The sequence below is a fragment of the Pygoscelis adeliae genome, unplaced genomic scaffold, assembly GCF_000699105.1.
Source record: "Pygoscelis adeliae isolate BGI_AS28 unplaced genomic scaffold, ASM69910v1 Scaffold282, whole genome shotgun sequence".
Lineage (NCBI taxonomy): Eukaryota > Metazoa > Chordata > Aves > Sphenisciformes > Spheniscidae > Pygoscelis > Pygoscelis adeliae.
Window position 1 is genome coordinate 3,003,864 of NW_008824352.1, and position 27,414 is coordinate 3,031,277.

At 42.3% G+C, this 27,414-nt stretch overlaps 2 protein-coding genes across 2 annotated transcripts in view; one reads left to right on the forward strand and one right to left on the reverse strand.

Moving 5' to 3' along the window:
* ANKFY1 (ankyrin repeat and FYVE domain containing 1) overlaps positions 1-20,522 on the forward strand; it is a 29,293-nt gene extending 8,771 nt beyond the window's left edge. Inside the window, exons 7-25 of the mRNA XM_009319317.1 lie at positions 627-792; positions 2,930-3,134; positions 4,458-4,526; positions 5,268-5,467; positions 5,897-5,994; positions 6,377-6,599; positions 7,578-7,676; positions 8,935-9,088; positions 10,063-10,231; positions 11,442-11,560; positions 11,909-12,065; positions 13,325-13,525; positions 14,593-14,769; positions 15,194-15,341; positions 15,598-15,688; positions 16,011-16,135; positions 16,351-16,497; positions 16,995-17,085; positions 17,830-20,522. Of these exons, the coding sequence (XP_009317592.1) occupies positions 627-792; positions 2,930-3,134; positions 4,458-4,526; positions 5,268-5,467; positions 5,897-5,994; positions 6,377-6,599; positions 7,578-7,676; positions 8,935-9,088; positions 10,063-10,231; positions 11,442-11,560; positions 11,909-12,065; positions 13,325-13,525; positions 14,593-14,769; positions 15,194-15,341; positions 15,598-15,688; positions 16,011-16,135; positions 16,351-16,497; positions 16,995-17,085; positions 17,830-17,962 (2,772 nt within the window). The 3' untranslated portion in view covers positions 17,963-20,522. The remainder of the gene's footprint in view (positions 1-626; positions 793-2,929; positions 3,135-4,457; positions 4,527-5,267; positions 5,468-5,896; positions 5,995-6,376; positions 6,600-7,577; positions 7,677-8,934; positions 9,089-10,062; positions 10,232-11,441; positions 11,561-11,908; positions 12,066-13,324; positions 13,526-14,592; positions 14,770-15,193; positions 15,342-15,597; positions 15,689-16,010; positions 16,136-16,350; positions 16,498-16,994; positions 17,086-17,829) is intronic.
* Positions 20,523-22,157: 1,635 nt separating this feature from the next.
* Positions 22,158-27,370, reverse strand: LOC103912908 (neuferricin). The gene is made up of 5 exons (XM_009319318.1): positions 27,308-27,370; positions 27,069-27,198; positions 26,470-26,656; positions 24,695-24,902; positions 22,158-23,122 (listed from the first exon to the last, which is right to left on the reverse strand). Exons 1-5 carry the CDS (start codon positions 27,368-27,370, stop codon positions 23,048-23,050), a joined length of 663 nt encoding a protein of 220 aa, XP_009317593.1. The 3' UTR covers positions 22,158-23,047.
* Between the last annotated feature and the right edge of the window lie 44 nt (positions 27,371-27,414).

Consider the following 27,414-nt stretch of genomic DNA (forward strand, 5'->3'; position numbering starts at 1 on the left):
CTGCTTCGTGGCAGTTCAGTAAGCATCATTTCTTTGAACAAATGCTTTTCCTCTTCTATTGAATGTTTGAAGTAACAGGTATTAGTTCTGTTTGGATGAATACTCTAAACAACTAGCAACGAGGTTGTCTCCCAACCAGGGGGAAGGAAGAATTATTCAAGTATTAATTATCAAGAATTATTCAATTAGTCCTTTAAGATGCCTCAAATCCTAATTGGAAGCTGGGCCTGTAGCAGTACTTAGCACCCGTAGGTGCTAATCCAACTGGGATTTGAGGTATCTTAAAGGAGTAATTGAATAAATCTTCCTAGTACTAGGTTGAATATGCCTACATAGGCAGCATCTTTTAAGAGTGTACCAGTCTTGCTTCCTGTGAGTTAAACAAGGCTTGCAAGCAGAACTCCTGTTTTCCCATTGAACTGCCCTCTGGGTAGACTCGCATGTGGTGATGCTAGTCTTCTGATTGTTTTCCTGTGTAAGATGCACTTACCTAAATGCAACACTAGCATTTTGCACTAGAGCTGAAGGTCTAACATTATGGTAGTTTGAGTGGGCTGTTAAAATATTATGTTGGGCTGGTGAGCATAACTCTTAACTAATGTCAGTTGACTGAATTTGTGTTGTAGCTTCCTGGGAAGCTCAATGAATTGGATCAAAATGGAGATCTTGCTTTGGATCTAGCCCTCGCCCAAAGATTGGAGAGTATTGCAACTACACTGGTCAACTACAAGGCTGATGTGGATAGGGCAGACAAGAGAGGCTGGAGTCTATTACATAAAGCCATCCAAAGAGGTAAGTAAATAGGATATGAAGCCTTGTTAACTTCCAGTTTTTCCCAGTGTGGAATACATATTCCAAAGTTTATTCCTGTGTCACTTCGTAGTTGACACTTCAGTTAAAAAATTGTAGTCAAGGATGAACTTCTTCCTGTTTATTTTTTTAAACTTAAAACCAAACAAACTGTTATTTGGGATCTGAAAGCTAGCCTGCTGGCTGGTGAATTAAACTTATACTACATGACATCCAGAAGCAATATAGTAGAGTATTGTCTGCTAAAGGAAGATATGTAGGGAGATACTGAGAATATTCTAATTTGACAACACAATGTCTTTCTGACAAATAGTTGAATCAAGCATGACAACCTAGTGACAAATAAAGGTGAAGCCTTTTTCTAGACCTGGGTTGAATGCAGCATACGCTTCTTTGTCATTATGGTTAACAGCAAGGGTCCTTGCTACTGGACAGCAGTTTTAGGGGATGAAAAACTGACTGGAAGAAGATGAGGAGCAGGTGGAGGTGCTTCTATGCCAGTCTGAATATCTTCAAAGCTCCGGTGAATAGTAGCATAGTTATCAGAGTGGAGTCTGAGTACAACTACATTATTATCTTGAGCTGTTCTCCACATTAGAGTGGAAAATGCATCTTATAAGAACTGGAGCACAATAGGACCTGGTTGCCTTGGCCACAGTACTCTGAAGACTTTGGAGCAGCAGCATCTTGGCCTATGGCCAAAGTCTGGTAAAAATCTGTAGTGAGTGCCTCGTGCTACTAGTTGCCTGCAATGATATCTTTGGCAGCTCTGTCTGTTGCAGAAAGCCAAGCACAACAGGAACCTTACCTGTGACTGGACCTCACGGGTATTGTAGTGCTACAAATTAAAAGCACAAGTTTACTTTTAACAGCAAGTTCTTTTGGCCTCTTAAAAGTAGCTTAAGTTTTGTGAGCTCAAAATACAGCTCCCGACTTCTTCCTTTAATCTCCTACGTATCTAAACAGGGTAATGCTGGTGTCTGATCCTGTGAATGAAACTTCAGCAGCAGGAGTAGGAGACCTTATAGGCATAGGTCAGTGTTGTGATGGCTGCAGCCCTATAAAGCACTAGACAGATTGCAGCAGGCTGCTCTTCATACTTAATACTAGCATTTGTCCTCTAGTTCTAATGTCCACTTTCAGTCTAAGCTCTGAGAATGAATGCTTGCTTTTCAGTAACCAAAGCTTCAGTGAATTAATCACTGTTAACAATCACGTGTTCTGGAAATGGAGCTAAAGCAAATTGTCTGAACTTGCCACATGATTCTTATTTCTTATGATCATTGGGGGGCGGGGATGTCAGATATGGAAATTGGAAAATGGGATTTTGGTTTTTGCTGGCAGAGATAATACAGCAATCCATATTGCTTATACAGGCGAACAGTCGTCTTTGTTCTCCAGTCTTGCATTCAGGACAAGCAACTTGTGAATATGTCTATTCAAAGTAGTCTTTGGAGTAAGGGGAATTAGTGTTATCCTAAAGCCATTCTCTGCATCTTGGTGTTTCAAGTGCAAGGTTTCATGTAGTGAAGTGGGCCTAAGTTCTGACTTCTGAGAAGCTCTCAGGAGGGAGTTCTTAGGAGTGCCGTGCATGGTGGGTCCTAACTGTTGAAGCCCTTACCCTATATATAATGGGGCATAAACTTTCAAGAGCAAAGGCTCTGTTATTGCTTGTTTATGTAGCAAGACTGAACAGATGATGACTGACTTCAGCCACACACTTTTGACTCATGCCCTGGAACAGTACCTTTTGTTCAAAAACTACTTGTATGTTTAGTCTCACAATTTGTCTAATTGTGCATTAAAGCAGCTATGGATTCATCTTGATACAGGAACTAGCAAACTTACTATCATCGTAACAAGTAAACTAGTGTGTGAACTTGAGTCACATGTAACCTCTGGGCAAAACATTTTTTCGAAGGGGTTGTTACGAAATATATTAATCCTGACTTTGCAGTGAGGTGTTCTTGAAGTTATCTATTTGCTAAGGCATTCTAAGAGCAGACACTTGTATTGGAATGGTTGTATGGTACAGAGGGAAATCACGTGTATCCATTTTCTGGACTTGTATGTACGGTTCCAGTGTATCCATAAATAACCTTATTTTGTTTCACAAAAGGAGATAAATTTGCTGCAAACTTTCTCATTAAAAATGGTGCCCGTGTGAATGCTGCTACACTGGGAGACCAGGAGACTCCTCTGCACCTTGTGGCATCATACAGCCCCAAGAAGCATTTGCCAGATGTCATGGCAGAGATGGCACAGATAGCAGAGTCCCTCTTACAGGCAGGAGCCAATCCAAATATGCAAGACAACAAAGGAAGGTAAATACTGGGTGAAGTAAAGTCTGTTACTAGTTTAACAGATAGTACTGTAGTGATTAGATGCAGCCCACTAAGAACCTGCTCAGGTCTGTCAGCAAAGTACAGGTGATACTGGAAGCAGGAAAGGTGAATTCATTAATCCAGTTTGAGACCTGTGGGCAGCACTCGAAGTGGAAAGCTGTGCAGGCTGAATGGTACCCTGTCATGACTAAGCCCAGCTATAGAAAGCTGAGGTGAGTTGATTGCGTTGGAACACATGGCACACAATGGATTTGCCTTTATTGAATCACTGAAGAGTAAAGCAAGCAAACTAAGATGACAAATAGTATTCCTGAAAGGTACTTCTCTTTGAAGCTGTCAGTGTGTCGTGATTCAACTTCAGCTGGCAACTGAGCACCACACAGCCACTTGCTCGCTCACTCCCGCTGCCCTAGTGGGATGGGGGAGAGAATTGGAAGAGTAAAAGTGAGAAAACTTGTGGGTTGAGATAAGAACAATTTAATAATTGAAATGAAATAAAATAGTCATAATAATAATAAAAGAATACACAAAGCAAGTGATGCACGATGCAATTGCTCACCACCCACTGACCGATGCCCAGCCAGGCCCCGAGCAGCGGCCCCCCTGGCCAACTCCCCCCAGTTTATGTACTGAGCATGACGTCCCATGGTATGGAATATCCCTTTGGCCAGTTTGGGTCAGCTGTCCTGGCTGTGCCGCCTCCCAGCTTCTTGTGCACCTTCTCGCTGGCAGAGCATGGGAAGCTGAAAAGTCCTTGACTAATGTAAGCACTACTTGGCAACAACTAAAACATCGGTGTGTTATCTCATTATTCTCATGTTAAATCCAAAACACAGCACTGTACCAGCTACTAGGAAGGAAATTAACTCTATCCCAGCTGAAACCAGGACACAATGAAACTGAAGTTACCTCAAAGAGCCAGTATCTGCAGTGTGTTTATCTGAAATGTAGGGCCTGTAAACTGTTTTACAGGATAGGTTGGGCTGGCAAACAAGTACATAAAATGATATAGAAGATTTGGAGCATATCAGCTACTCAATTCTGATAGGTCAAGCTCTTCTGCTTTTTCCTTGAAGGTTAGCTCTTACATTAGTGTAAAGAGTTGCTTACTACTAAATTAATTGGAATAATGTCCACTAAAAGGGTGGATTGCTCTTTCTTTCAAGATCTGCTTGTACCCTTCTTCTGAAAGCAGAGGCAAAAGTTAACCACATAAATCTGTAGGGGCATGTGGGTGACCATGGACAAAATCTTAAGTGTCTCACTTACTACTAATGTAACTGTACTTTGCTCCTATTGCAGGACCCCATTACATGTGTCAATTGTGGTCAGGAATGAAGCTGTATTCAGTCAGCTCCTCCAGTGCAAACAGTAAGTCTCATTTAAATGTAAAATACACTGAGGTTACCTTGTACAGCAAATGTTTGAAAACTGGTTTAACAACTCTTCTATGCCTTTTTGCCTTATTATAAGGCTAGCAATAGGCTTGGGATGCAAAAGTGTAAGGCTTTGCATAACTTAAGATGCCAGAACAATGCCAGAAGCCAAGTAAGTTTTTGTCCTACTGTAAAGAGGAAGCAAACTGCATCTCAGTGTTTTCCAAAGAGGGCTAGGTGAAATAAAGTAGCAATAACTTCATTTGTAGTGGAGCTAAAAGGAGTAATAAGACTCTTAAAAATCTCTGAATATGTTCTTGAGTTCAACCTGGGTGCTGCTTAAAGCTAATACAGGTGACTTAGGGTGATGAAGCAGAATACTTGATTTGACTCAGTTTCTTTGTAGTTGAATTTGCAGTTCTTGTATACAATTTACTCAAATACAAGAGGATTTGCCTCTTTGTTATGTTTAGTGGGAGCCCAAATCTACGAGGGCCATGGTTCTCCTAGGAGCAATGAGCTTAAATCTAGTAGTCACTAAAAGGTGTATTGCTTGTTTCAGGGTATTCATAAATTCTCTGAAGTAACTGGAGCTACAGTAGGCTTCCTGGCAAGCAAAAGTTGTCAGTGAGGTATTAGATAAACTAGTACAGCTGTTCAGACACTTGAAACTTAAGCTGCATTGGGGAGCCACTTTTTAAGGTATAAATTGGGGAACATTAACTCTTATTTTTAGACTAGACTTGGAGCTGAAGGATCATGAAGGAAGCACAGCTCTGTGGCTTGCAGTTCAGTATATCACTGTATCATCTGATCAGTCTGTAAACCCTTTTGAGGATGCGCCTGTTGTAAATGGAACCTCATTTGATGAGAACAGTTTTGCAGCAAGGCTGATCCAACGAGGCAGCAATACGGATGCTCCAGACACAGTAACAGGTAAAACAGAGGTTTGTATTTCTGTGTAGGTGGAAGGCTTGTAAGTTAATTGCTTAATGCTAACTTCACTCTGAGGAGCTGAATGAGGTTTCAACAGCATTTTCTGCATAATGAATGGTAGGTGGCAGTAGCTTTACCCAGAGCCGGAACACTGACAGGTCCCAAGCTGAGCTTGACTTGCAGGAAGTGACAGAAAATCTGGACTCCTTGCCAGGTCCTAACATCCTCTATACAGTTTCAAAATGTGTAATTGCTAAATGGTAGTGCGTATGACAGTCCAGCATTGCAAAGGGACTACTAATAGGTAGGATTTTCCTCATTGGCTTCAGATTTTTATGTTGTAAGGTAGTGGAGAAGGTGCTAGCACACTTGTTAGTATCAAAGTGTGGTTGGAATAGCACTCTAACAGTGTTCGTGGTTTTTCTTTAGGAAACTGCTTGCTTCAGAGGGCAGCTGGTGCAGGAAATGAGGCAGCTTCTCTCTTCCTAGCAACTCATGGAGCAAAAGTCAACCACCAAAACAAATGGGTAAAAGCAGAAACCTACAGACTGTAGTCTGAAAGTTTCCCTGATCTCTCATTGCTAACCATAGCCTAAAGCAAGTTGGAACACCTGCTGAGCCTTTTGCATGTTTTCAGATATTTAGTAGTCATCAGACAACTGTTGCATTCTCATGGCACTGTTCTTGCAGCATCACCACTTGTCAACATGCTTTTAACACTTCCCTCAGTGCCTGTTGTAATAAAGTCCTTAATATAGGCTAACTCATGTAGTTTGAAAGTCCTAAGGAGCTTCAACTACTAGGATTTGAGCTCTTCACACCAATTCTTGTAGGCATAGTAGTTTAAAAGCTACTTCTCTTCTGGGTTTCATGTCTCAAGCTGTTAACCTAGTACGCTGTTTATTAAAGGGAGAAACACCACTGCATACAGCCTGTAGGCATGGCCTAGCAAACCTGACAGCAGAACTTCTGCAACAAGGAGCCAATCCAAACATCCAGACGGCAGAAGCAGTGCTTGCTCAGAAGGATGCATCTCCTCCAACAGCAGAGAATGTTTATCTGCAAACTCCCCTTCACATGGCTATTGCTTACAATCACCCAGATGTGGTGTCAGTCATCCTGGAACAAAAAGGTAGGTTTTTTCTGGTTCAGACTGTATTGATGCTGTAGTGGATCGGCGTGTCAAGATGGCATCTAAACTGTGTTTTGACAAACTACTAATAAAGCATGCCTTCCTGTGAACACTGTTTAAGTAGAGCAATTAAGATGACTGGCTAAACATAGTCTTAAATTCAAATCGTCTGCTTGTTAAGACTAGAAGATTAATTTGCCCATAAATCTTTCTAAATTCTCCACTGTAGATAATGGACTTGAACGCTTAGCCCCAGGTTGTATTCTAGCTGTACAACTGAGATCCCTTTTCTCTCCCTGTCAAAGCATTTGGTTCAGGTAAATGCTGGAATCAAATATGGATAAAGGCATCTTTCTGTGGTGAGGCTTCTGCCTCCCTCAACTCTTTCAGTAAGAGGATTTTGTACAGAGTAATGCTCGTATTGTAGTGGAGTTGAGACTTGAGTACTGAAATACTAGCAGATGACAGTTTATTAAATGCTACTAGTTCAGCTTCTCCTTTCTAGCAGCAGGAAGGGAGTTTGACAGCTGAAGCAAGGCCTATTTTGTCTCCTACTGTAAGTGGGATTTAGAGAGAGTAGGTGAATTGGGGAGAATATCCTCCATCCCAGGGAGCTGGGAAGGAAGGATGCTGCCACCATCTTGCAGTACGGCCTCCACTCTTCATTCTCAGAACTTTGTGTACGCCACTCCATTGGAAATGGAGGTAGAAAGGGGGCAGGTTAAGCCTCTTAGCTAGAAAGTTGAATAGTTTTTTTAGTGTAATATTAAGATTAGGCAGTAGTGGCAATGCTACCTGAATCCTAAGCAGTATCACATCTGGGAAACAGACGGTATCTTGCTCAGATCTTTCAAACTGACTGCTAAAGTAACAGGCTACTTCAAAATGTGACATTGCTACTCCTGCAGCTTTCAGTGTGCAGCTGCAGGTCAAGTACAAGAATGCTCTAATTCCTTATGCTTTTTTTTTTCCCCCTAGCTAATGCTCTTCATGCTACCAACAACTTGCAAATTATTCCTGACTTTAGTCTAAAGGACTCAAGAGACCAGACTGTGCTGGGATTGGCTCTTTGGACAGGTACGTGCCTTCAAAACAAGATGAGAATTTACAAAGATACAGAAGTTATATGATGTGGATAAGATTTTTAAGACAAAACAGCAGGTGTGTGTTCATGTCTTGGCTTGTGCTGCTAGCGAGAAGCTGTCAAGGACAGCTTTAGATGATTCTTCAGCTTCTAATACTGAATGTTCACATCTGACTTACTGATAGATTTCTAGCCCTACAGCTGCCCTTGTTCACTAGCAGGTAGCCTGGAGCCTCTTGTCCACAACTGTATTTGCAGTTCTGTGGAAGTGTTCCACTGTGAGCTCCCTGGTAGTTTTCGTATCAGATCACCATATTGTCTGTTCATGGTTAACTCTGTTCTAGATGCTGGGTAATACAGCAATGCTGACCTTTACAAAGGGAAGGTGAGCTACTTTAAGTAGCTATTAAGGGGAATGGATCTTGAAATACTGATTCAGAAGATGCTTTCTTGTCTGAAATGTGGAGGGGGAATGGTTTGGGGAAAACTAGGTATTTTTGTCTGCAGCCAAGTGACTTTTCAACAGTATCAGGACATCATGAAAAGAAAGAGGTGGCGTGGTTACTACTGAATCAGTTTAAGTATGGTCCTACTGAGCTGGAAACGGCAGCTGTATGGGGGATGACTACTCATACTCTGGACTTAAGAGATGAGGCAGAATGCTTAGTGATGCTCCTCTGTACAGGAGTGCTAGATGTCATCCATATGTAACAAATACCTTTATTGCCCAGGCTTTTCATTTTCCTTTCCAATGAAAATGTAGCTTTCTCCCTACCATTGCCCTTAATCTACTTCTGAGATAAAGGAGGAGGAACTAAGCTGAACACCTAATACAGTAATATTCAAAGGAATAGCTTATGAATGTAATACCAAAGCTAATATGTTTGGACAAAAGTCTGAAGTGATACGAAGGATTAGGCTAGGTATGGTTAAGGAGGACTCTACTACATTTAGGTTGGCAGAACTAATGAGAAAGCTCTGCTGTATACCAGACCATATCTTGTGTATTTAAGCAAAACCAAAAGGACTCAGTAATCAATATTCAGTAAGTCTGTAAATGAATATTCAAGCTGGGTAGAGTCATGAGTTGGTTTAGCTCATGTATGTAGATTTTAATAGGCTCTAGCATTGATTCAGTGCATTGCTTACTGAATTACTGAAAATTGAAAGCTTGAAGCTTTGTTTATTAATCTTCAATGTGTCTATTTTATAAAACTGAAGGTAGAATACTAATGAGCTTTAACTCTTCAGGCATGCACACAATAGCAGCTCAGCTGCTTGGATCTGGGGCATCCATCAATGACACAATGTCAGATGGACAGACTCTGCTACATATGGCAATACAGAGACAAGACAGTAAGAGTGCACTCTTTTTGCTGGAACATCAGGCAGATATAAATGTCAGGTAAGATCTTAGCTAATACAGTGCTCAACTGGATATGTATTTAGGAGTGGGTAGTGATGACTGTCTGTATATAACGGCTTGAAGTTGGTTTCAGATCATGATTTGCGCATACTTATGCGTTTGGTACTTTTTATGGCACTGGTTATGGCTGAGGGATTACATATGTGAACTTGGACCTACATATAGCTCCATTGGTCAGTACCTCCTCTTGAGGCTGCAGAGGGAGGTGCCTCTTAATTTCAGGTAGAACAGGATCCTCTGTAACAGACTCACAAGTCCTAGAGACATGGTACTGAACTTCTGTAGTCTCATTTGTGTGCCAGCTTGTTGGACCTGCATGTTTTCTTAATTAGATGCAGCTTGCCATCCAAACTAATTAGATGTAGCTCCAGCAACAAGATTCCGATAGAGCTTGCCTCCTGAGTATCTTCTAGACAAGTTGATATCAGACCAAACAAAACATTTATCTGCTTACATGACTGACAGGCTGTCTTTGAAATTTGGTGAGCTACACTGTAATGAATGTCATGGGTACGAACTCCCCAATACTGCTGTTCTAACTTCAGTTTTTTAACAGTTGGTATTTCTGACTGTTGCTTGAAGTTGTTACCACAGTGCAGACAAAGCTGTTCGCTTCTGTGGCAGTGGGCTTGCTCTGAAGGAACTCTGTTCAAATAATGGCTGCACTTAAGGAAATGACAGTGCCTCTGAGCTAAGAACACTAACACGCTTTTCAAACTTCAGAAATCAATCACTTGCTACTAAAGTGTGGGGGAAAGAAAGGTGTGTAGTAAACTATGTAGCTGTGATGAAAACCTAATATGGTGCACTTATTTGGCTGTAGGGATATGGTCTTACCACAGCAAAAATACACACATGAGGAGATAATTCTTGGCTTTGCCAATAAACTACTGTAACACGAGACCTAACTTTATAATGCAGTATTAACACACTTCAAACTGTACCTATTACAGAACACAGGATGGAGAGACTGCCTTACAGCTAGCTATAAAAAACCAGCTCCCTCTTGTGGTTGATGCTATTTGTACCAGGGGAGCAGACATGTCTGTGCCAGATGAGAAAGGAAATCCTCCTTTATGGCTTGCCTTAGAAAATAACCTGGAAGATATCGCATCAACTCTGGTAAGACTGTCAGTTGACTTAATTTAGTGTTACTTCTGTGCATCTTGCTAGCAACAAAGGGCTCATTAGCAAAAACAAACTCAATGCATGAAAAGAACAGAGTAGTCCTATACCACTATCTAACTTCTAGAGGTTTTTCTTCACCAGAACTTCCTTTTTCTTGGGAAATCTTTTTTATAAACACTGTAGTCTGCATAGCCACATATCTTGCAGTCACTGTAATAAAAGTATAGACTATGCTATCTGGATTCCTGATTCTGGAAAGAGTAAGGATCTACTAAAAATATCAGTCTGTAGCATACCAGACTTGCGTAATGATAGGCTTCCTGGATAAAACTGAATGCCCATATGTATGCTTTGGAGTATGTGCTGTTTTTTATTGCATCTTAAGGTTCCATCAAAAAGGCCTTTAAAGGCTTACATTTACTTTTAAGGCTATTTACTTTCAGGCATAGGTGATCCAGCAGGAGACTTCTTAGGAGACATAAGTAAGTCTCGTTTATAAGGAAGTTACTCGAAAGCTTTGTCTCTGATATCCAGTTATTGTCTGCTAGAGACAACTATTTAAAAGCTGTGCTGACGAGCTGACAAATACGTGTTGTAAGTGTACTTGACCATTTGTGCTGGTATTGGATAAGAATCTTTATGGAGTCAGCACTGAAACTACTCATGTATAAACCTTGTAAATAGTTTATAAAGTGGAGTGGAACAAGTCTTATTTAAGTGCCACATTGCTCGAGTAAGTAGTTCTGTAGTGAAAGAATACAAATATTAGCTTTTTCCAGGAACTGTATTTCTATCTATTTAGCTGAATGTATAGGAAAGCAAGTAAATGGGCCAGACCTTCAAAGGCAATGTCTGCTGATGCTACTTGACCTGCTTTAGGTGCTTGTCATTGCTGAAAGTGAGGTAACTGTTACCCAAACTGGCTTAAGATCTGTCTAGTCAGAGTATATGGGTGAATATCTGAATTGTTAGTAAACACTACCTAATTAAGTGTTACATAGTAGACCAATAAAATATTAGTTGGAAGACATTAAAGTAGCTTCTTGAAATTGGATGACTGTCACAGGAATAGGTGAGGCATCTCAAATTCTGTCTCTAAGGGATAATGTTTCAGAAGCATTGGTCAAGGACTATATAAAGTAGTAGGAGCCTGCTGGAGACATAAAGAAAAAACTTCACTGCCTCACTGTGCTTCTCCTTCCAGGTTAGGCATGGCTGTGATGCAACCTGTTGGGGGTCAGGACCAAGTGGCTGCTTACAAACTCTTCTTCATAGAGCTATTGATGAAAACAGTGAACAAATAGCATGCTTTCTTATTCGCAGGTCAGACCCCCTTCTAAAATACAAACCTTCTAATGTGCATGTATATATTTTCCTGGCATAAATTAATTGAGTGCTATTTTGAGCCAGTAACAGGTATGGGCTTCATTAGACTTCTGGTGGGTGGATGGCACTGATGGAAGTCTGACTAATCTTAAAGACACATTCTGTTATCTATATTGGCATCATGTTCTTGATGACAAGAATCAAACTAAAACCAGGAACTTGTGCTTATGTAGAATGTGTCAGCAGTTGCTGGATCAGCTCTTGCAAATTTTTTTCTGACCCTTGTTTGGAACAGTTTAAATCTGGATTAAATGTAATAAATTGACTGTATTGTGTTTGTTTTAGTGGTTGTGATGTGAATAGTCCCAGAAAGCCAGGCCCGAATGGAGAAGGAGAAGAGGAAGCTCATGATGGACAGACACCCTTACACTTGGCAGCCTGCTGGGGACTAGAAGAGGTGATCCAGTGCCTTTTGGAGTTTGGTGCCAATGTCAATGCTCAGGTACATAAAGAAATTGTGCGCAGTTTCCTTGAAGTTGATTCTTTGCTTCTAATGTGGTGAAAAGAAACTTCCCTCTCAGCTGTGTATTTTGCTTGATAGGAAAAAGAACATCCTCCTATTATGGCTGAGCCAATGTGATGACTGGCTGCAGTTCTACTTTCTTTCCTGTCCCTTGTTACCAGATCTAGTGCTTACCTGCTCATATGCTGGGTTAATTCAGGAAGCTATACTGAAGGAAAATAACGATACAGAAAACTTCTTGCAGTGTTAGTTTTCTGATGTAATGATTGGAATTCAACTCTTCTGTCCCTCGTGTGAATTAAAGGCAGGAGCAGGGCTGTATTCTGCTGCAGTTAATCATTAGATCAGCTGTAGTGTAAAACTACAGAATACTCTACTTTGTTAGTATGTTTGGGAAGTGTCTTCTGTTACTGAGTAAACTGAGGTGCTGTAACTATGAGTTACACTTCATTTTTGATCACACAGTAATCCTTAAACAGAAGCGTAACAAATCGCAACAAAAGAAATGAATGCATAGCACTTCTAGGTCCTGATGCTATTGAAAATGACATCAAAGTGAATGACAGAACACATAGTCTCAAAGCGGCCATGGCTGTAAACGGCTGCTTGATAGAGACAAGTGATTAAACACCTTATTTGAATTTGCTAGACTCTAATATACTGTTTGCATAACAAACATGCCTGATGCTGTTATGTTCTCGATCAAGGAACTTTTCAAGTGTTTAGCTTCCAGAAAACTTAGCACTAGTGCCCGAGAGTCAAGCAAGGGAAGTATCTGTAGTGCTGAATCTACGGAAATGATACTTCAGGTTGTGTAGTCTGTACATCGTTCTTTCAGATAAAAATTGAATTCTACAAATTGTTAATACTATGAAGTATTAACATCAAATACCTCAAACTAATATTAGTTTGAAAGCATTGTCTTGGAATGCTTAGCTATGGTCTTGAATGCTCACCTCTGTCCCCAAAATGTCTGACCACGTGGGAAACGTTACTCTGAGCTACTTAAATGGCTATGTAGCACAGGATTGAGGTCAATCTATTTGGAGAAACAAATACCAATTTCCTTCACTTACACTGTGGATTTGAGCTCCCACTGCAACTGCTTGGTGTCCCAGCTGAAGGCAACTGGGTATGTCACAGAACTAAACTAATAAGCTTCCTCTGCTTTTCAGAGTTAGGGAAGGATTTGTGTATTCCTGAATCTTCATATAACAAACTTCCTCGTTTCCTTCTAGGATGCAGAAGGAAGAACTCCAATCCATGTTGCCATTAGCAACCAACATAGTGTTATCATTCAGCTTATGATTTCACATCCAGATATTAAGCTAAATGTACGTGACAGGCAAGGAATGACTCCCTTTGCATGTGCTATGACGTATAAAAATAACAAAGCGGCTGAAGCAATTTTGAAGAGGGAACCAGGAGCTGCTGAACAGGTAAGCTGGGAGTATTCAAAGCATGCTGGTGGTCTTACTGCACTAGTCCGTGGTAACAGGTGTTCCACAAGCAAATTCTGCTTTATCCTTTTGTGGCTTTACATGCAATGACATTTGCCAGGTGCCAGTTTTCTGTAGCAGGATTTATTAGGAAACTGTAGGTGTGTACGTGCTGTAAGTGAGTAAGAACATCAGGGGTTAGTGTCTCGTCAAACCTTATCTCATTTCGTCAGTACTAAATTGAGGAACAGGCATATGTGTATATATAAGGAGAAAGTTCTAACTCTTGTCTTGTGCTGGACTAGTGTGAAAATAATCTATTACCTAGCTTTCCTAAAGCTATCCAAAATAGAAGCCCTGACCTAAAATAACTGAATAATAGATGTTATGCTGCACTGCTGAACTACAAAACCTCCAACTGTATCTTCAGGCTTCTGGTGTGACACTTCAGGCAGCTGTTCAGGAGTTTCTTCCTACCCTATGTAAGTTTAATTACTAGTAAAGTATTTGAGTGTTTAGTGAGCTCTTGTAATATATCTAAAATGTGGTTACAAATACAGCCGGTTCTAAATATGCTTTAACATCAGCTTCAAGGCAAAGAACAACAACATGCACTTGGTATTAAGCCAAAAAATGAATACACTTTGCATCAGTGTGGCAGGATTGCATGTTGCTTCCTTCTCAGGCGTTAACCGCCAGATTGACTGAAGTTTGTTTCATTTAACTGAGTTTATCATTAACTGCTGCTCAGTACTTACTACAACAGCTGTTAACCTTTTGTCTGTCATAATACTCTCCAGTGTGTGGTCAAGAAATGACAAGGTTATAAAGTAGTCTGAAGCAGCCTAGAGGGAGCAGTTGCAGCTGATAATCTTTCAGCTGAGTTTATTTGATAGTCACATCTATCAAATAAGTCTCTAATGCCAAGCAGTGAAAGGAACAAGGCTCTACAGTTCACCTCGAGTAGAAGGAGCAAGTATCTCTTGGTGAAAATGTGTCCTACTACGTAACAATTTGCTGTTCTACAGAAATAATGGATTTCACTTCACGTGCCCTTTCTGCCACAGGTTGATAATAAAGGTCGGAATTTCCTACATGTAGCTGTTCAGAACTCGGACATTGAGAGCGTGCTGTTCCTGATAAGTGTACAGGCTAATGTAAACTCTCGGGTCCAGGATGCCTCCAAACTAACACCTCTCCACCTGGCTGTACAAGCTGGCTCAGAGATCATCGTGCGTAATCTGGTATGTACTGGAGAGTCTTTTTTCCTCTAATTAAAAATGCACATTCTGCCTTAATGCACATTGCCTGTAGGCTGGAGGTGACACCACTTTTTCTGAAACAGAACTCAGACTTGCATAAAGTTCCTTCCCTTGGCTTGTGCTGTTAGCTGAGCTGCATCAGTAGCCTTTGTATGAGCATGTTTGATCTGCAACAATCACTAGGTAGTGTGGCTCGCTTTAAAGGCAGAACCTTACCTTGCACTTTCTGCGGGTTTGAACATGAACACAAGTTGCAGCAGCTCAGTAATGATAGCATTTTATATACGATGGAGGCCTAGAAGTATCTCTGTACAGTGGAGTCTTGTGTGCTTCATTCACAGAAATAAACTCTTGGCTAATAGGCCTGAAAACATCTTTGAACATATTCCTTCTTGCATCTTGACAGCTGCTTGCAGGTGCCCAGGTGAATGAACTGACTAAGCATCGTCAGACTGCTCTTCACTTAGCAGCCCAGCAAGATTTGCCCACAATTTGTTCGGTCCTTCTGGAGAATGGAGTAGACTTTGCAGCTGTAGATGAAAATGGAAATAATGGTAAACTTCTGAAGTTCTACAAGTAGATGTAAACACTTCAGTAGGTCTGTTAATGATATCTCCTAGTGGTAGAGATAGCCCGCTAAATGGGCTCACTCTTCAAACGTGAAAAAGAATGAAAGTCCAGAAAATCAAAGCTGGTGGAAGGAGTTTTGGAGAGGGAAGGTGGAGGAAGTGGAAGGGGAGTGCTTAATTTTATCAGTCTGTAATTATTGCTGACAGTACAGATTCTTGAAGTTTCTCTTTTATTTTTCAGCTCTTCATCTGGCAGTGATGCATGGCCGTCTAAACAATATCCGGGTCCTCCTCACAGAGTGCAATGTAGATGCAGAAGCCTTTAATATTAGGTAATTAGTATAGTCTTAACAGACTAAAAGAACGACAATCTATTTTAAAATATGTGCTGGTATGACTAGATTAAAAAAAACAAAGATTTGGCTTGGATTATAGTATTTCTACACTAATTTTACAGTGAAGCGTGCAGAGCATGCTGTCTTTAAATTGTGTAGAAATCATGTACACCAAGAAAAGGAAGTTAAAGTAGGCAGTTGTGTATGATGTACTGAGTTACTTAGGTGCAGCATTGTTTAAGTCTGAACCAAACTTGAAAACAAGGTATAACTGTAGTAGCAAGCAGACCTTGATCAGGATAACAAACTCTTTTCCCAGGGGCCAGTCACCAATGCATATTTTGGGACAATATGGGAAAGATAATGCAGCAGCCATCTGTGACCTCTTCTTGGAGTGTATGCCAGAATACCCTCTAGACAAACCTGATGCTGAAGGAAACACAGGTAGGTGAGACTGAACAGCTATTAAACTTGAAAGTCACTCAAGTTGTTTTAGTGGTATGTCACTTTTAAAGCTGGAATAATTGGCAGCAGTACGTTAAATATGGCAAGATGGAAGCATTACATGGAAACTTGAACTAAAGATCCTACTCTGGACTGAGTGTAACACAAGACCTACCACTGTGTTAGCAGGGAAGTGTCTGGCTTTTATCTTTCAGTGCTCCTGTTGGCTTACATGAAGGGAAACGCTAACTTGTGTCGTGCAATAGTGAGAGCTGGGGCTCGTCTTGGAGTTAACAATAATCAAGGAGTCAATATCTTCAACTACCAAGTTGCTACAAAACAGCTTCTCTTTAGACTGCTGGGTAAGTACTACTTGCTGCAGTTGGAAAGTGTTTTTACTTATGCTTCTGAGATACTTTGGTGGAGGAAGGAGCTCTGGACATCTGACTTAGATGACAGTAATTCCAGAGGGGCTGAACTTCTGCATATTCTACTACTTTAAATGGGAGGTAGAAATACTAATTTTTCTCATGATCAGCTGAAAAGTTGCACAATGCAGACCTGTCAAACTTAAATACTACTTTTTCTGGAAGACATGGAGACTCCTGGCTGGTGTCGTAGTCTAATGTAGCTTAAAACCTAGATACTGCTTTTTAACTTCTGCTGTATAATTGCTGCGGATAATGTGATGTTGATGAAAGCAACTATAGATTGTCTACAAACAAGAGTTTGTTACTGCAAGAGTAGTTAAATCAATTATACTGAATGCAACCTAAAACTGGAAAAAGCCTCCTTAACGTTACAGTGTACTCAAGAGGTGTCTGAGCCCATTTTGCCTTTACATTTTTGCCTCTAACAGATATGCTGACGAAAGAACCTCCCTGGTGTGATGGCTCCAACTGCTATGAATGCACTGCCAAATTTGGAGTCACGACAAGAAAGCATCACTGGTAATATGACACATCTTGCTGTGCTTACAAGGAAATGGATTCCTCTTCCAAATGTAGCTAGGCTTGTTCCTTTTGGTGGTTTAGGAAACCTCCATGTTAATGTAGGTGTATAACCAATAATCCAGCTGAAACGTTGCACCCTGTCCTAGATTAGTAACTTGTGGTCTGACTAAAATTAGATCTTTAGCAGTTTGTGCACTTAATATTCTGATTTGTTGGAAATGAGAAATCATGTCAAAGTTCCAGTAGTGAAACAGAGGGTTTAGATGCCTGCTTTCAGTATGGGGCTGACTTGCTCTGAAACAGGTGACAGATTTGGGTAGCCACTGCCAGCTTAGGTTAGGGGTGCTGTTTGTAATGTGGAAAAGACTGAAGATGCTGACGTGAGTTGCTCTTGTGTAGACATGAGTTGCCTTCTCTTAACTAGTCTGAACTTCTACAAAAGATGCTGGGTTAGATGGATGTTAAGCTAAGGTTTTTCTCTTAGCCCAGTGTTCCAGAGAAACTACACGCATCAGTTGAAGTAGTACTAGGTGACTGACTAGTATAGAAGCAGCATGTGTTTTTGGCGTTAGTATTCTATTGTTGAATGAGAGATATCAGAAGATACAAGAAAAATGTAGCATTTCAGTTGCTACTGTACCTTTTTAGTGATACTATCACTGATAAAGAATATCAAATAGTAAAACCCTGGTGTTCACTATGGGTGAATTCACTTTTCTCCCACCCCTCTTCTATCAACAGCCGACACTGTGGACGCCTGCTCTGCCATAAGTGCTCAACAAAGGAGATTCCTATCATAAAATTTGACCTGAACAAGCCAGTTCGAGTTTGCAACATCTGCTTTGATGTCCTGACGCTGGGAGGAGTCTCCTAGTATGCTGTGGAAGTAAAGGGATTCCCAGTCAGTGCTCCTGACAGCAGCTCTGCTTACAAGCCCTCTGGATAGGGAAGAGGAGGCCTATACATGTCTTCTGCAATAGACTGAACTAATTAAGGACCCTGTTATGATATATTCTGGTATAAATGATTTTGTATGACTGTAAATGTATTGGGCTGTGATAGACTTCGCTAGGAATTCGAGTGGATCGTTGAAACCAAGTGACAAAAGAATTTAGACCCTCTTCTAGTTGCAGTGGGGCATGGAAGCTAAAATTGTTAGGCTGATGTTTGAATTGACATAAAACAGGTCTGTCCTTGACATGGTGCTTTGCACTGAGCAACTCTATTAAGTCCTGTGGCTTTCAGGCTGCTTAGTAGAGATGGCATTAAGTTTCAGGGTAACCAGGTATCTTTCTTTGCTTTGTCTTAAAGATAAATGTTCCCTTTCTCTACAGAAGACTTCTTGCGAAGCTAGACTGAGCTGTTGCAACCGCTGTTCATTTCAAGAAACTCTTCAAAAATGGGGGTAGTTCTAAGCATAGCTCAAGAATTGTGGCCTTACAACAGAAAGCTTTACAGCATCTGATGCAAAGCAGTCAGAATTGCAGATCCACATCTTGATACCTCCTCAGTAAATGTCTCATTAGCTTTAGCATGTTCAAGAGAAGCGCAAGACTGTTTTAGCCAGTAAATACTCTTGCTTGTACCTGCTAGAGCTGTCAAAGTCTACTTTGTTGCACTTTCATATTTACGTTGCTAGTCCTTCCGATTCATGAAACTTGTATAAATGAACATAAGTGTGCTGAAAGGCCTAAGCATATGCTAAATGGAGAAACACTAAAACTGGTTAAGTAGTCTAACTCGCAATACAGCAATAAATGCTGAAGTGCATTATGAATCCCATGAGGGAGAGTAGCACTTTCCTTTGGTTTAAAGACCCTGGTTAACTGCTGCAGGAGAGTCAGTAACCCCACCAGTGTAGAATGTGCTGCACCTCTAGACGTTAAATTTGGGTCCATTTCAGGATTGCTAGTGAGCGGGAGTGTATTTGGAGGCTTCCTGTTAACATTAAGCCTCTGGCCTTGAAGGAAGGATACTGAACTGGCAGTGCGGTGCCAGGAATTTGGATTAAGCTGCAGTATTTTAATCTAGGCTGGTCGTGCTCTCTTAAACATGCTGAATCTGTAAAAATCCAACACCACATTGTCTAGGCAAACAGGAAAGTACTTTGCTGATAGACAAGGTTATGATTTGGTGGGCAAAGGCTTCAGTCAGAAAAAATGTGTACTTAAGCAGAACTACGTGCCACGTTAAGGCTGTCTTCATCTCAAGAGAATGAACCCAGTTTAGATTCAACTCAGCATTCCTCATCTCTACTCCATGAATTGGTGTGCGTTTATTTAATGACTGTTATCTCCAGTGTATACAATATGGATGAGTTGGTGACACATCGCCCTGTTTGGAATAGAGACTTGTCAGTCTTAAAGAGTAAGATGAGATGATAAACCAGACTGCTGCTTTTATGGGAGACTTGCCTGAGGTTTTTCTCAAACTTGTACAAGAAAAGGATGGGAGAGGGTGTAATTGCTGACATTTGCACGATGAATTTCGCATCAAGTCTCACTTGATCTGCACTTTGATCTTCCAATATGCATTTATTATAACTGGAATCTCACCCTTGTAACACTAGAGAAGAATAATGGATGATAATACAAATTTGCCTCACTGTTTAATGTCTGCTGCTGTCATGTTCCGACAGAATGCCCTGGGTAACACAACTGGTCTCCGTCACACAGTTACTAATTCAAATGGTGCATCTCTGGCATAATATTCTAGGTGAATGAGGTGGAAAATCGTGGTGTCTGAAGCATTTAACTGCAAGCTACAGTTTGGGGGTTTTTTGAGTGAAATAGGTGATGGAAAACATTGTACTTCTAGTCCATTGTTTTCTGATGTTTCAGAATATCACTGGTTGCAAGTCTCTAGCAGTGAAAGATAACAATGATGGAGAGAAAGCACATCTGGTGAAAGAAGTCTGGACTATAGTGTATCCCATGATAACGTGTTGACTTCCTTCTTGGTTTGGAGCTGCAGTGCTGTGGATTGGTAAGCGTGTGCTCAGAATACTGAAAGATAGTGGTAGAAGAGTGTTCTTCCAAGGCCGCGGCCTGTAGCCTTCAACTTAATTGGAAAACTGCACAACACGTAATTGCTAAAGCATTTAAACACTGCTTTTTCAGTGACTTCTCTGATAGAAGGGGCAAGGGAACAGGGAGCTCAGTTCTAACAGAATAAGCAACCTTTTAAATGATGAAAAATGTAGATCATGTGAAAATTCAGCTGAACTGAATGGCAAGTTTAAGGCTGGCTAGTTGCTCTTTTAAAAAGTAGAATATTAATTATAACTGCCTGAAACTCTGGGAAAGAGCTGGGAAACCATACGTAATGCTCCTCGTTTGCTTTTTACAGCCAATACTATACCAGCTTGCTTTCTCACTGAAGTCTGAAAGGAAAGTTAAGGTTATTGATAAACTCATGTACAGCCTGAAGTGTTCATTAAAAAGTGCCTTTGAGGTCGTTTCCTTCTAGCCAACTCTAAATAGCTTTCTGCCAGAGTTAAAGGGGAAAAGCTCACAACTTGAACCAAAACCCAAGTTAGTTCTCTTTTAGTTCTTCAACTAAAGAGATTGACCCCACCAAACAACTGGTGGGGCTCAATCCTTTATGCACTCTGCCTAGTATTGGTCCGAGCTCTCAGACCTCTCAGATTTTTGTGGGAGTTCTGCTGGCAGTGCTCCACTGCAGGGTACAAATGTGAATGGAGGCACTTGGTAACGTAGTAGTGGTCAACACATTTCTAACTCCATAAACAACTGCTCTTCCTTTTTGTAGCTTACTACAGTTGTGACCAGAACCCCCCCACCCCTCTTACCCCTGCTTGTCTTTAAGTAAGTGGTATCTGTTAACTCGAGACTCAAGTCTGCCAAGCATTGAAGAAAAGGGTAAATGGAAAACAAACTAACTTCTGTCCCTGGGAAGTGATGCCGTCAAACCAGGCTTCAGGCACTTCAGGGCTGCATGGGAAGTCTGTGGTGGTTCATACTGTAGCTTTTTGTTCTTAGACTGGATTCCTTTTGATTGCAGTCATCCAGCACTCTTACACAAGCACAAAATGTGGTCTGGCTTAAGTTTTAATTTGTGTCTCTGAAAAAGGTGTAGTCACTGTTTCTCACCACTAAGTGGAGTGAGAACGTTAGTGTTGAAGGTACTAACAGAGCGCAGCAGGTTGCTGGCTAAAAGCTGACAGATGCCTTAATGACTTCCTGTGCTGCAGATCAACGGCTTGTTCAACTTCTCTCATAGTGCTTATAAATTAACATGTAACAATATGGGAGGCCAAGGCTGGATCTTTTTTTCTTGTAGATCAAATGTTAATAGGCGAGTCCTCTTTTTCCTGTAACCAGCAGCGTGGGGTACTGCAGCAAACTCATCTCTAGAAAAATCAAAGCTTGTATGAGTGACAAAAGTAACTCTGAACCTTCTAATACCCTCTGTGAAATAGAAAAGGAAGTCTTAGAACAATGGCATTTTATCTGCAATGTTTGTCTGGAGTCATTGTAAAAATGTATTTTTCCAATATGCATTACTTTGTTGTGTAATGATTCTACTTGTAATAAAATGCATAACTAGATAATGCATTGTGAGGTGGAAACCTTGTTAAGAAAGAGACAGCTGCCCTTCTGCGAGCTATCCTTTACAAGCCACGAGGAAAATTAGGGATATAACAACATTCAGCTGGGCATGACAACTTTATTCTTTGTTCTGAAATTATTCCAGGTATTCATTTTAATGTTGTGGGACTGCCACAGCTGTTCTTTTGGCTGACAAGGTCTGGTGTTCTAGTTTATACCATATAGTCATCTTGAATGCCTTAAACTAGACTTACCTATAATCACTCTTAGGAAACAACCCTAACTTCCCGCAGGCCAGAGCTGGTTCACGGAGTGAATCCATCAGCTCAGATAGATTTAAATGGATGAGCTGAGTTTGACGCAAAGTAACATACTGTTAGTGCATCCGGTTGCACCCTGGTGGGCAGCCTGGCCTCCCGGAAGGGCATATAACTGCTGCAGCTTTATTTCAGGAAAAGGAAAGCTTCAGTGCAATAGCAAACCAACTGAAACATCTTGGTGACATTGTGATGCATTAGTCTTTTATTAATAAAACTTACTAAAGTACAGATGAATGGTGAGCTTTTTTAGAGCACTGTCTATGTCGATTTGTCGCCTGTGTAACTGTTGCTGTTCCCACCCTTTTCTACCATGGGAGAATCTAGCTGAGCTTTTGAATTGGAGTAGAAACGAGGTAATCTTGGAGCACTTCAGGTCAGTGAGGGAGTCTCCTTGTTTGCTTTAATAGATGACTTATTCCTAGTGCAAGGCAAACCTTCCCCCCCTTGTGTTTCCAAACACTAAACTGAGGAATAAGCTGTGAATTAGTTTTTGACCAACTTTAACTTAGAGCAACGCCATCCCATCTTGCCTTCCTGCAGCAGCTTATTTGATTTTTTTTGTGTAGCGCTTAAGATCAAAACCATCCCCTCAGCATTTCAGCGCTATTTGCATAGTGCTCAAGCATTACAGCAAGATGAAACTTGCTTAGAAGTTACACAGCTGATGCATCTTTGCTAGGACTCCAACTTGTGACATTGACTTGCCCTCACAAATCCTTTTTACGATATTTAATAATCTGGAATTTGCCGCAACTTTTAGAGCTATTTTAAAGACACTTGCCAATCATTTTTGGGGATGGTTTGACCTCTAAATGCAAGTTCTTGTCAAAGACGACGTGTCCAAAACCAAATGACATGCTGACACTTACAATGCCCACTAAGTTGTGGAACCAATGAAGCACAGCTTTGCAGCTCTTTCCTGCAGACTTTACCCAGCTTTCTCGTTAGGATTGTTGTGTGAAGCGAGTAGCCCACTCCGATCCCAGAGATGACACAAGCCCATGGCTGAGTTTCAGCTCTAAAAGCGCAACTGGGGACTCGAACGCTGTGTGACGGCTCTGCCGCCACTCATCCACACATACAACCACAACTGATGACCGGTAGAGCTGGCACATCTGCCTGAACGTGCCTTGGGGGACTCCTCTTCAAGATTATGGTGGAAAAGAAACACAACAGAACCAGGTTAAAAAAACCCAACCAAACACAAAACCCCAGACATTTATTACAATAAGCATGTACACGTTTAAATTGCTGTATGGCTCCCATCCTCATCTAAACATCGCAGGTGAAAAGTGCCGCAATCCGTCCCACTGTCACTGCAACAAAGCAATTACTCTTGCTTTGAAGCAACGCTGCCGGGCCTCCCGTAACCTCACTAGTTATTAACTAATTACTTAAGATTTGTGGGACTTCCTTTAGAGGTGGTAGTAGGTCAGAACTAATGAGTTTATAAATGCCTCCCGGCTGTTTATAAATAGGCGGCAGCTGCCTTAAGGAAAAGAACTGAACACAGCTCAGCGGGGATCTGCGCCACTGCTGGACCGTGTGTAATCTGGCTGTCTCCCTCAGGGCTGCAGCTACACCAGAAGCTGATTCTAACAGTAGATACCATAAAAAACAGCAACTGCTTCCCTGCAGCCTGGGGTTTACAGCACCTAGGCCCTAGGCAGGTATTCCCTTGTCCTTTTCAGCCCCCACGCAGAAATGGTAATAACTTCCTCCGCTCTTCTGGGAGTCACTCACATTACTGAATTTTGCCAGCTGTGATAAAATACGTACGGACCTTAAGGGAGCTGTGCCTTGTGAGGATACATCCAGCCTCAGGTTATAGTCTGATGGACGCGTACCAGATGGGAGGAGGTCGTATACCAGAATGGAAACGGGAGGCAGATTACGGCAGGATGGTCATGTTACCACATAGCTTTTGTTATTGCCTATTTCAAACTACCAATTCCTGATCCGAGTAGTTTGAAAATAGTGAATCGGAGGAGCAGGATGGTGAGGTTCATCTAAAACAACGATCCTCACAGGTGGCTGCCAGTATCTTCTTTGCACGGTATCTAATACAAACACTAAATGAGGAAATACAGCTATGACCTTTGCCTTCTGTACTCCAAGAATTTGATAAAGCTTGTATACAACTAAACTGCACAAGTTTCTAGATACCTTAATTGTAGGAGAAATTCAGGCTTCTCCCTGCTACCTTTAAACTCTAGAGTAAATGAGGTGACAGGGCGGGAGCATTCGCGCTACAATGCAGCAGGCAGAGTTCAAGCCGCTGGAGGACTGTGCATAAACGGAGGTCAGCGGTGCTGCAGTTCTTGTGCTCGCTGCCTTAAAACACATCGCACACGCCACTATGCACACAAGCGCCTCTTTCCTGACTGCACAAGATATCCCGTTTTTAAATACAATTCAGGCTCTATCTCTTACAGTTTGTTGCCAGAAGTAAAAATACCATAGGAATAAAGCACTAGGAAAGAAAGTATCCCATTACTGATTTTTTAGCCACTGACTTGGCTAAAGCGTTTCCTGCTTCTCTCAACTCCATCTCCACATGTTAAAGAAGAGTCACAGATAACATGAAATTGTCATTGCCCCCTTCGCACAGACAGATGGAAGGGAACGGAGCTGGAGCTGCCACTGCCCACCCAAAGTGCAACATTTCGCTGCAGGACTCTACGCTCGCCTCGAATCCAGCACTCGGAGTCACACCTTCAGGACACACTGCTCGGCCAGCGGATGGCAGCCGTCGTACTCCTCCAGGTGAGGGTTATCCAGATCGCCTCTGTCGCTGTGCTCAGTGGAGTCCGGCTGGCCCCATGGGGGACCGGTAGTCCTGACGCACACGCAGTGACTCCCCCTCGAACCAGGTCGGTACAGCTTCCGAGGGACTCCAGTCCAGTCTCTGTTCACTCCCCCACTAAGAATGGAAAATTAAAATAAATTACAATTCAAACCCGTGAAAATGCTTCCAGCGAATTGAGAATCATTAGATAAAAACCAAGACAATCTGGGAGAGTTAGAACTAACAATACACTCACTGAGGTAGACTTTGCTCCCAACAGCCAACATCCTACAGCTCTCTGATACCTTTTTACTGGCTGAGCTTCAGAAACCTGTGGCCTGAAGCCGGTTTCATCAGTGCTGCTACATGCTCTCGCCCTTCTGGGAGCAACCAACTTCTGCTCCCCGCGTTTCTATTGCTGGAAAAGGAATCATAGCCTTACGTGGCACAGTGTGTCTAATGGCAAAATGCCTTTTTTGGGGATAGCTAAGTGCTCACAGATAACCACGTGCCTTCTTCCGTGCCATGACTGAACACAGTGATTTTGAAGAACTAGGGCAAAAGAAAAAAAAAAAAAGTCTCAAGTACTTCCGCAGCTACTTCATAGTGTCTCTTTATGGGCCAAATCCTGCCTGTTCCCCTAACTACTGCATCTTTTAAGCCTGTAAACTCTTACACAAGTGACTGCCACACAACACCCAGCCCCAAGGCTGCACCCAAGCTCATTCATGCATAGAAGCGGATCTCCCAAGGTACACAGTGCTACTGGTGTAGAGAAATGAAGCCTAAGCATTTTGCAGTGTGGTCTGCGAAACGATTTCATCTTCAAACAAAACAGTCCCTAAACTGAGAGAGGAATAGAACTAAACAGGCCAAGTAGGAAATGACTATTCAAAGCTCAACCTCCTTTTTATGTGGTTAAGTAAACACTGTTGTGGCAGTAGCCCGTGAGACAGGCTGTGAAACTGTCTGAAAACCACCAGCTAATCCTTGCGTTCCTGATAGGTGAGAAAACGTGTTCGAATGCAGCAGATGGTCCTAGGGGGATTTCTGTCCTGTTTTCCCGAGAACAGGAGGATCATGAGCACATGTGGCAAATTCTGAAACCTGATTTTGACTGCAGTGTGACAGAAGAGTTTTTGCCTCAGAAATAAAATTCCTAAAAGTATCAGCGATGAGGATGAAACTTTATTTCCCTTTTACCTGCTCACCAGGTCAGTGAGCAGAGCTCCCCTCCGCTACCTCATGCTGGAGAACATTTTTGCTAGTCCAACCTACACCTCTGTGCAACTCCAGACTGGGTGGAGGCTATCAGCGGTTCCCGTACTGGCAGAGAAAATCTAGTGACTCCGATTCACACCGCAGCAGCAGGGGCTCAACCTGGCGCCGGGCGAACGGCACCGCTGCTCCTTGCAGATTGGCTCTGCCTCCGTCAGAAAGCACAGCCTGAGGAATGCAGACAGGGGAAGGGACCATGCCCGGCGTATTCCAGCCATGCCAGGACCAACATGAGGTCCAACCTATGCCCTTCTGCGGAGAAGTCGGCAGACCTCACCTACAGACTATGGAATGTGGAGGCTGCAGGAGCCGGGACATCTTCCTATGCCCTTCCTGCTAGAAGAGAAAATGGGGCATCCAAAAAAAGAGCAGAAACGCTCTGCTCCAAAGGGTCCGAGCAGGACGGCAGGAAGGCAGAGTTTACCTCTGTCTGGAGCACCAGAATCGGCTGCCCTTAGCAGAGCTCCATTCAGAGTTGCAGGGTGGAAACCGCTGCTTCCTCTGCTCGCTTTCTGCTTGGAACTTCAGAGCTTCCTCAATCGCAGCCTCAGCCTGCCTTAAGGCTTCTGTCGGTGCCCCATTTTCATCATAGAATCTGCCCACCAGCTTCCCTGGGATAGAAGATCAATTAAGACCACAGTGTTGCCAGGCAAGGAAAATCATAGAATCAATCATAGAATCATAGAATCATTAAGGTTGGAAGAGACCTCTAAGATCATCGAGTCCAACCGTCAACCCAACACCACCATGCCCACTAATAAAGTTGTTATTTAAAGACAAAAAAAGGAGGATCTCGCCGTGGCCCAATTTTAAAACCGAACTGAGCTTACATCCCTTCCATTCTTGGTTCACACAGCAATTTACCCGTATTAATAAATCCGCACAGAACAAGCCTAGGCACAGACTCATTAAAGATCAGAAAGTCAACGCCACTTTCAGCTGCAGAACCCACAAGCCTTTCCCACCCATGCACCCCGCTCCCCAAAACAGCAACAGCCTGCCTGCCAGCACTGCCGCTCCAACAGTCTCCCGAGTCCTGCTCATTTCGGCGCTCGCAGCGCTGGCTCCACGCCTTTTGCTCAGCGGAGACAAATAAAAGCAGGGCAGAGAGCTGCAGCCGACAGCCCAGGGCAGGAAAACCGTTAAGCTTGGCCTTAGAGGAAAGCAGGCCTCAAACTAGGTCTGATTTAGCAGCAGCTCCAGCTGACGGCTCACAGGTTTCAGCACGCTGCTCTCCGGCGGCACAGGTGAAAGACCCTCACCGAGGCGGACACGTCGCAGACGAAACCTGGCCCCCCGCAGCGCTGCGTCCCCCGACCTGCCATCGCCGCGCTGCGGGCCCACCCTCGCCCGCCCGCCCTCCTCCCCA

What these genes read in the sequence shown, in the direction of transcription:
- LOC103912908 (XM_009319318.1), bottom strand. Translation starts at nt 27,370, where the DNA reads ATGGCAGGTCGGGGGACGCAGCGCTGCGGGGGGCCAGGTTTCGTCTGC. An exon ending in TCTGCGACGTGTCCGCCTCG is followed by an intron (nt 27,199 to 27,307) that starts GTGAGGGTCTTT and finishes CTTTCCTCTAAG; the next exon opens with GCCAAGCTTAACGGTTTTCC. An exon ending in CCGAGCAGTGTGTCCTGAAG is followed by an intron (nt 23,123 to 24,694) that starts GTGTGACTCCGA and finishes ATAATCTTGAAG; the next exon opens with AGGAGTCCCCCAAGGCACGT.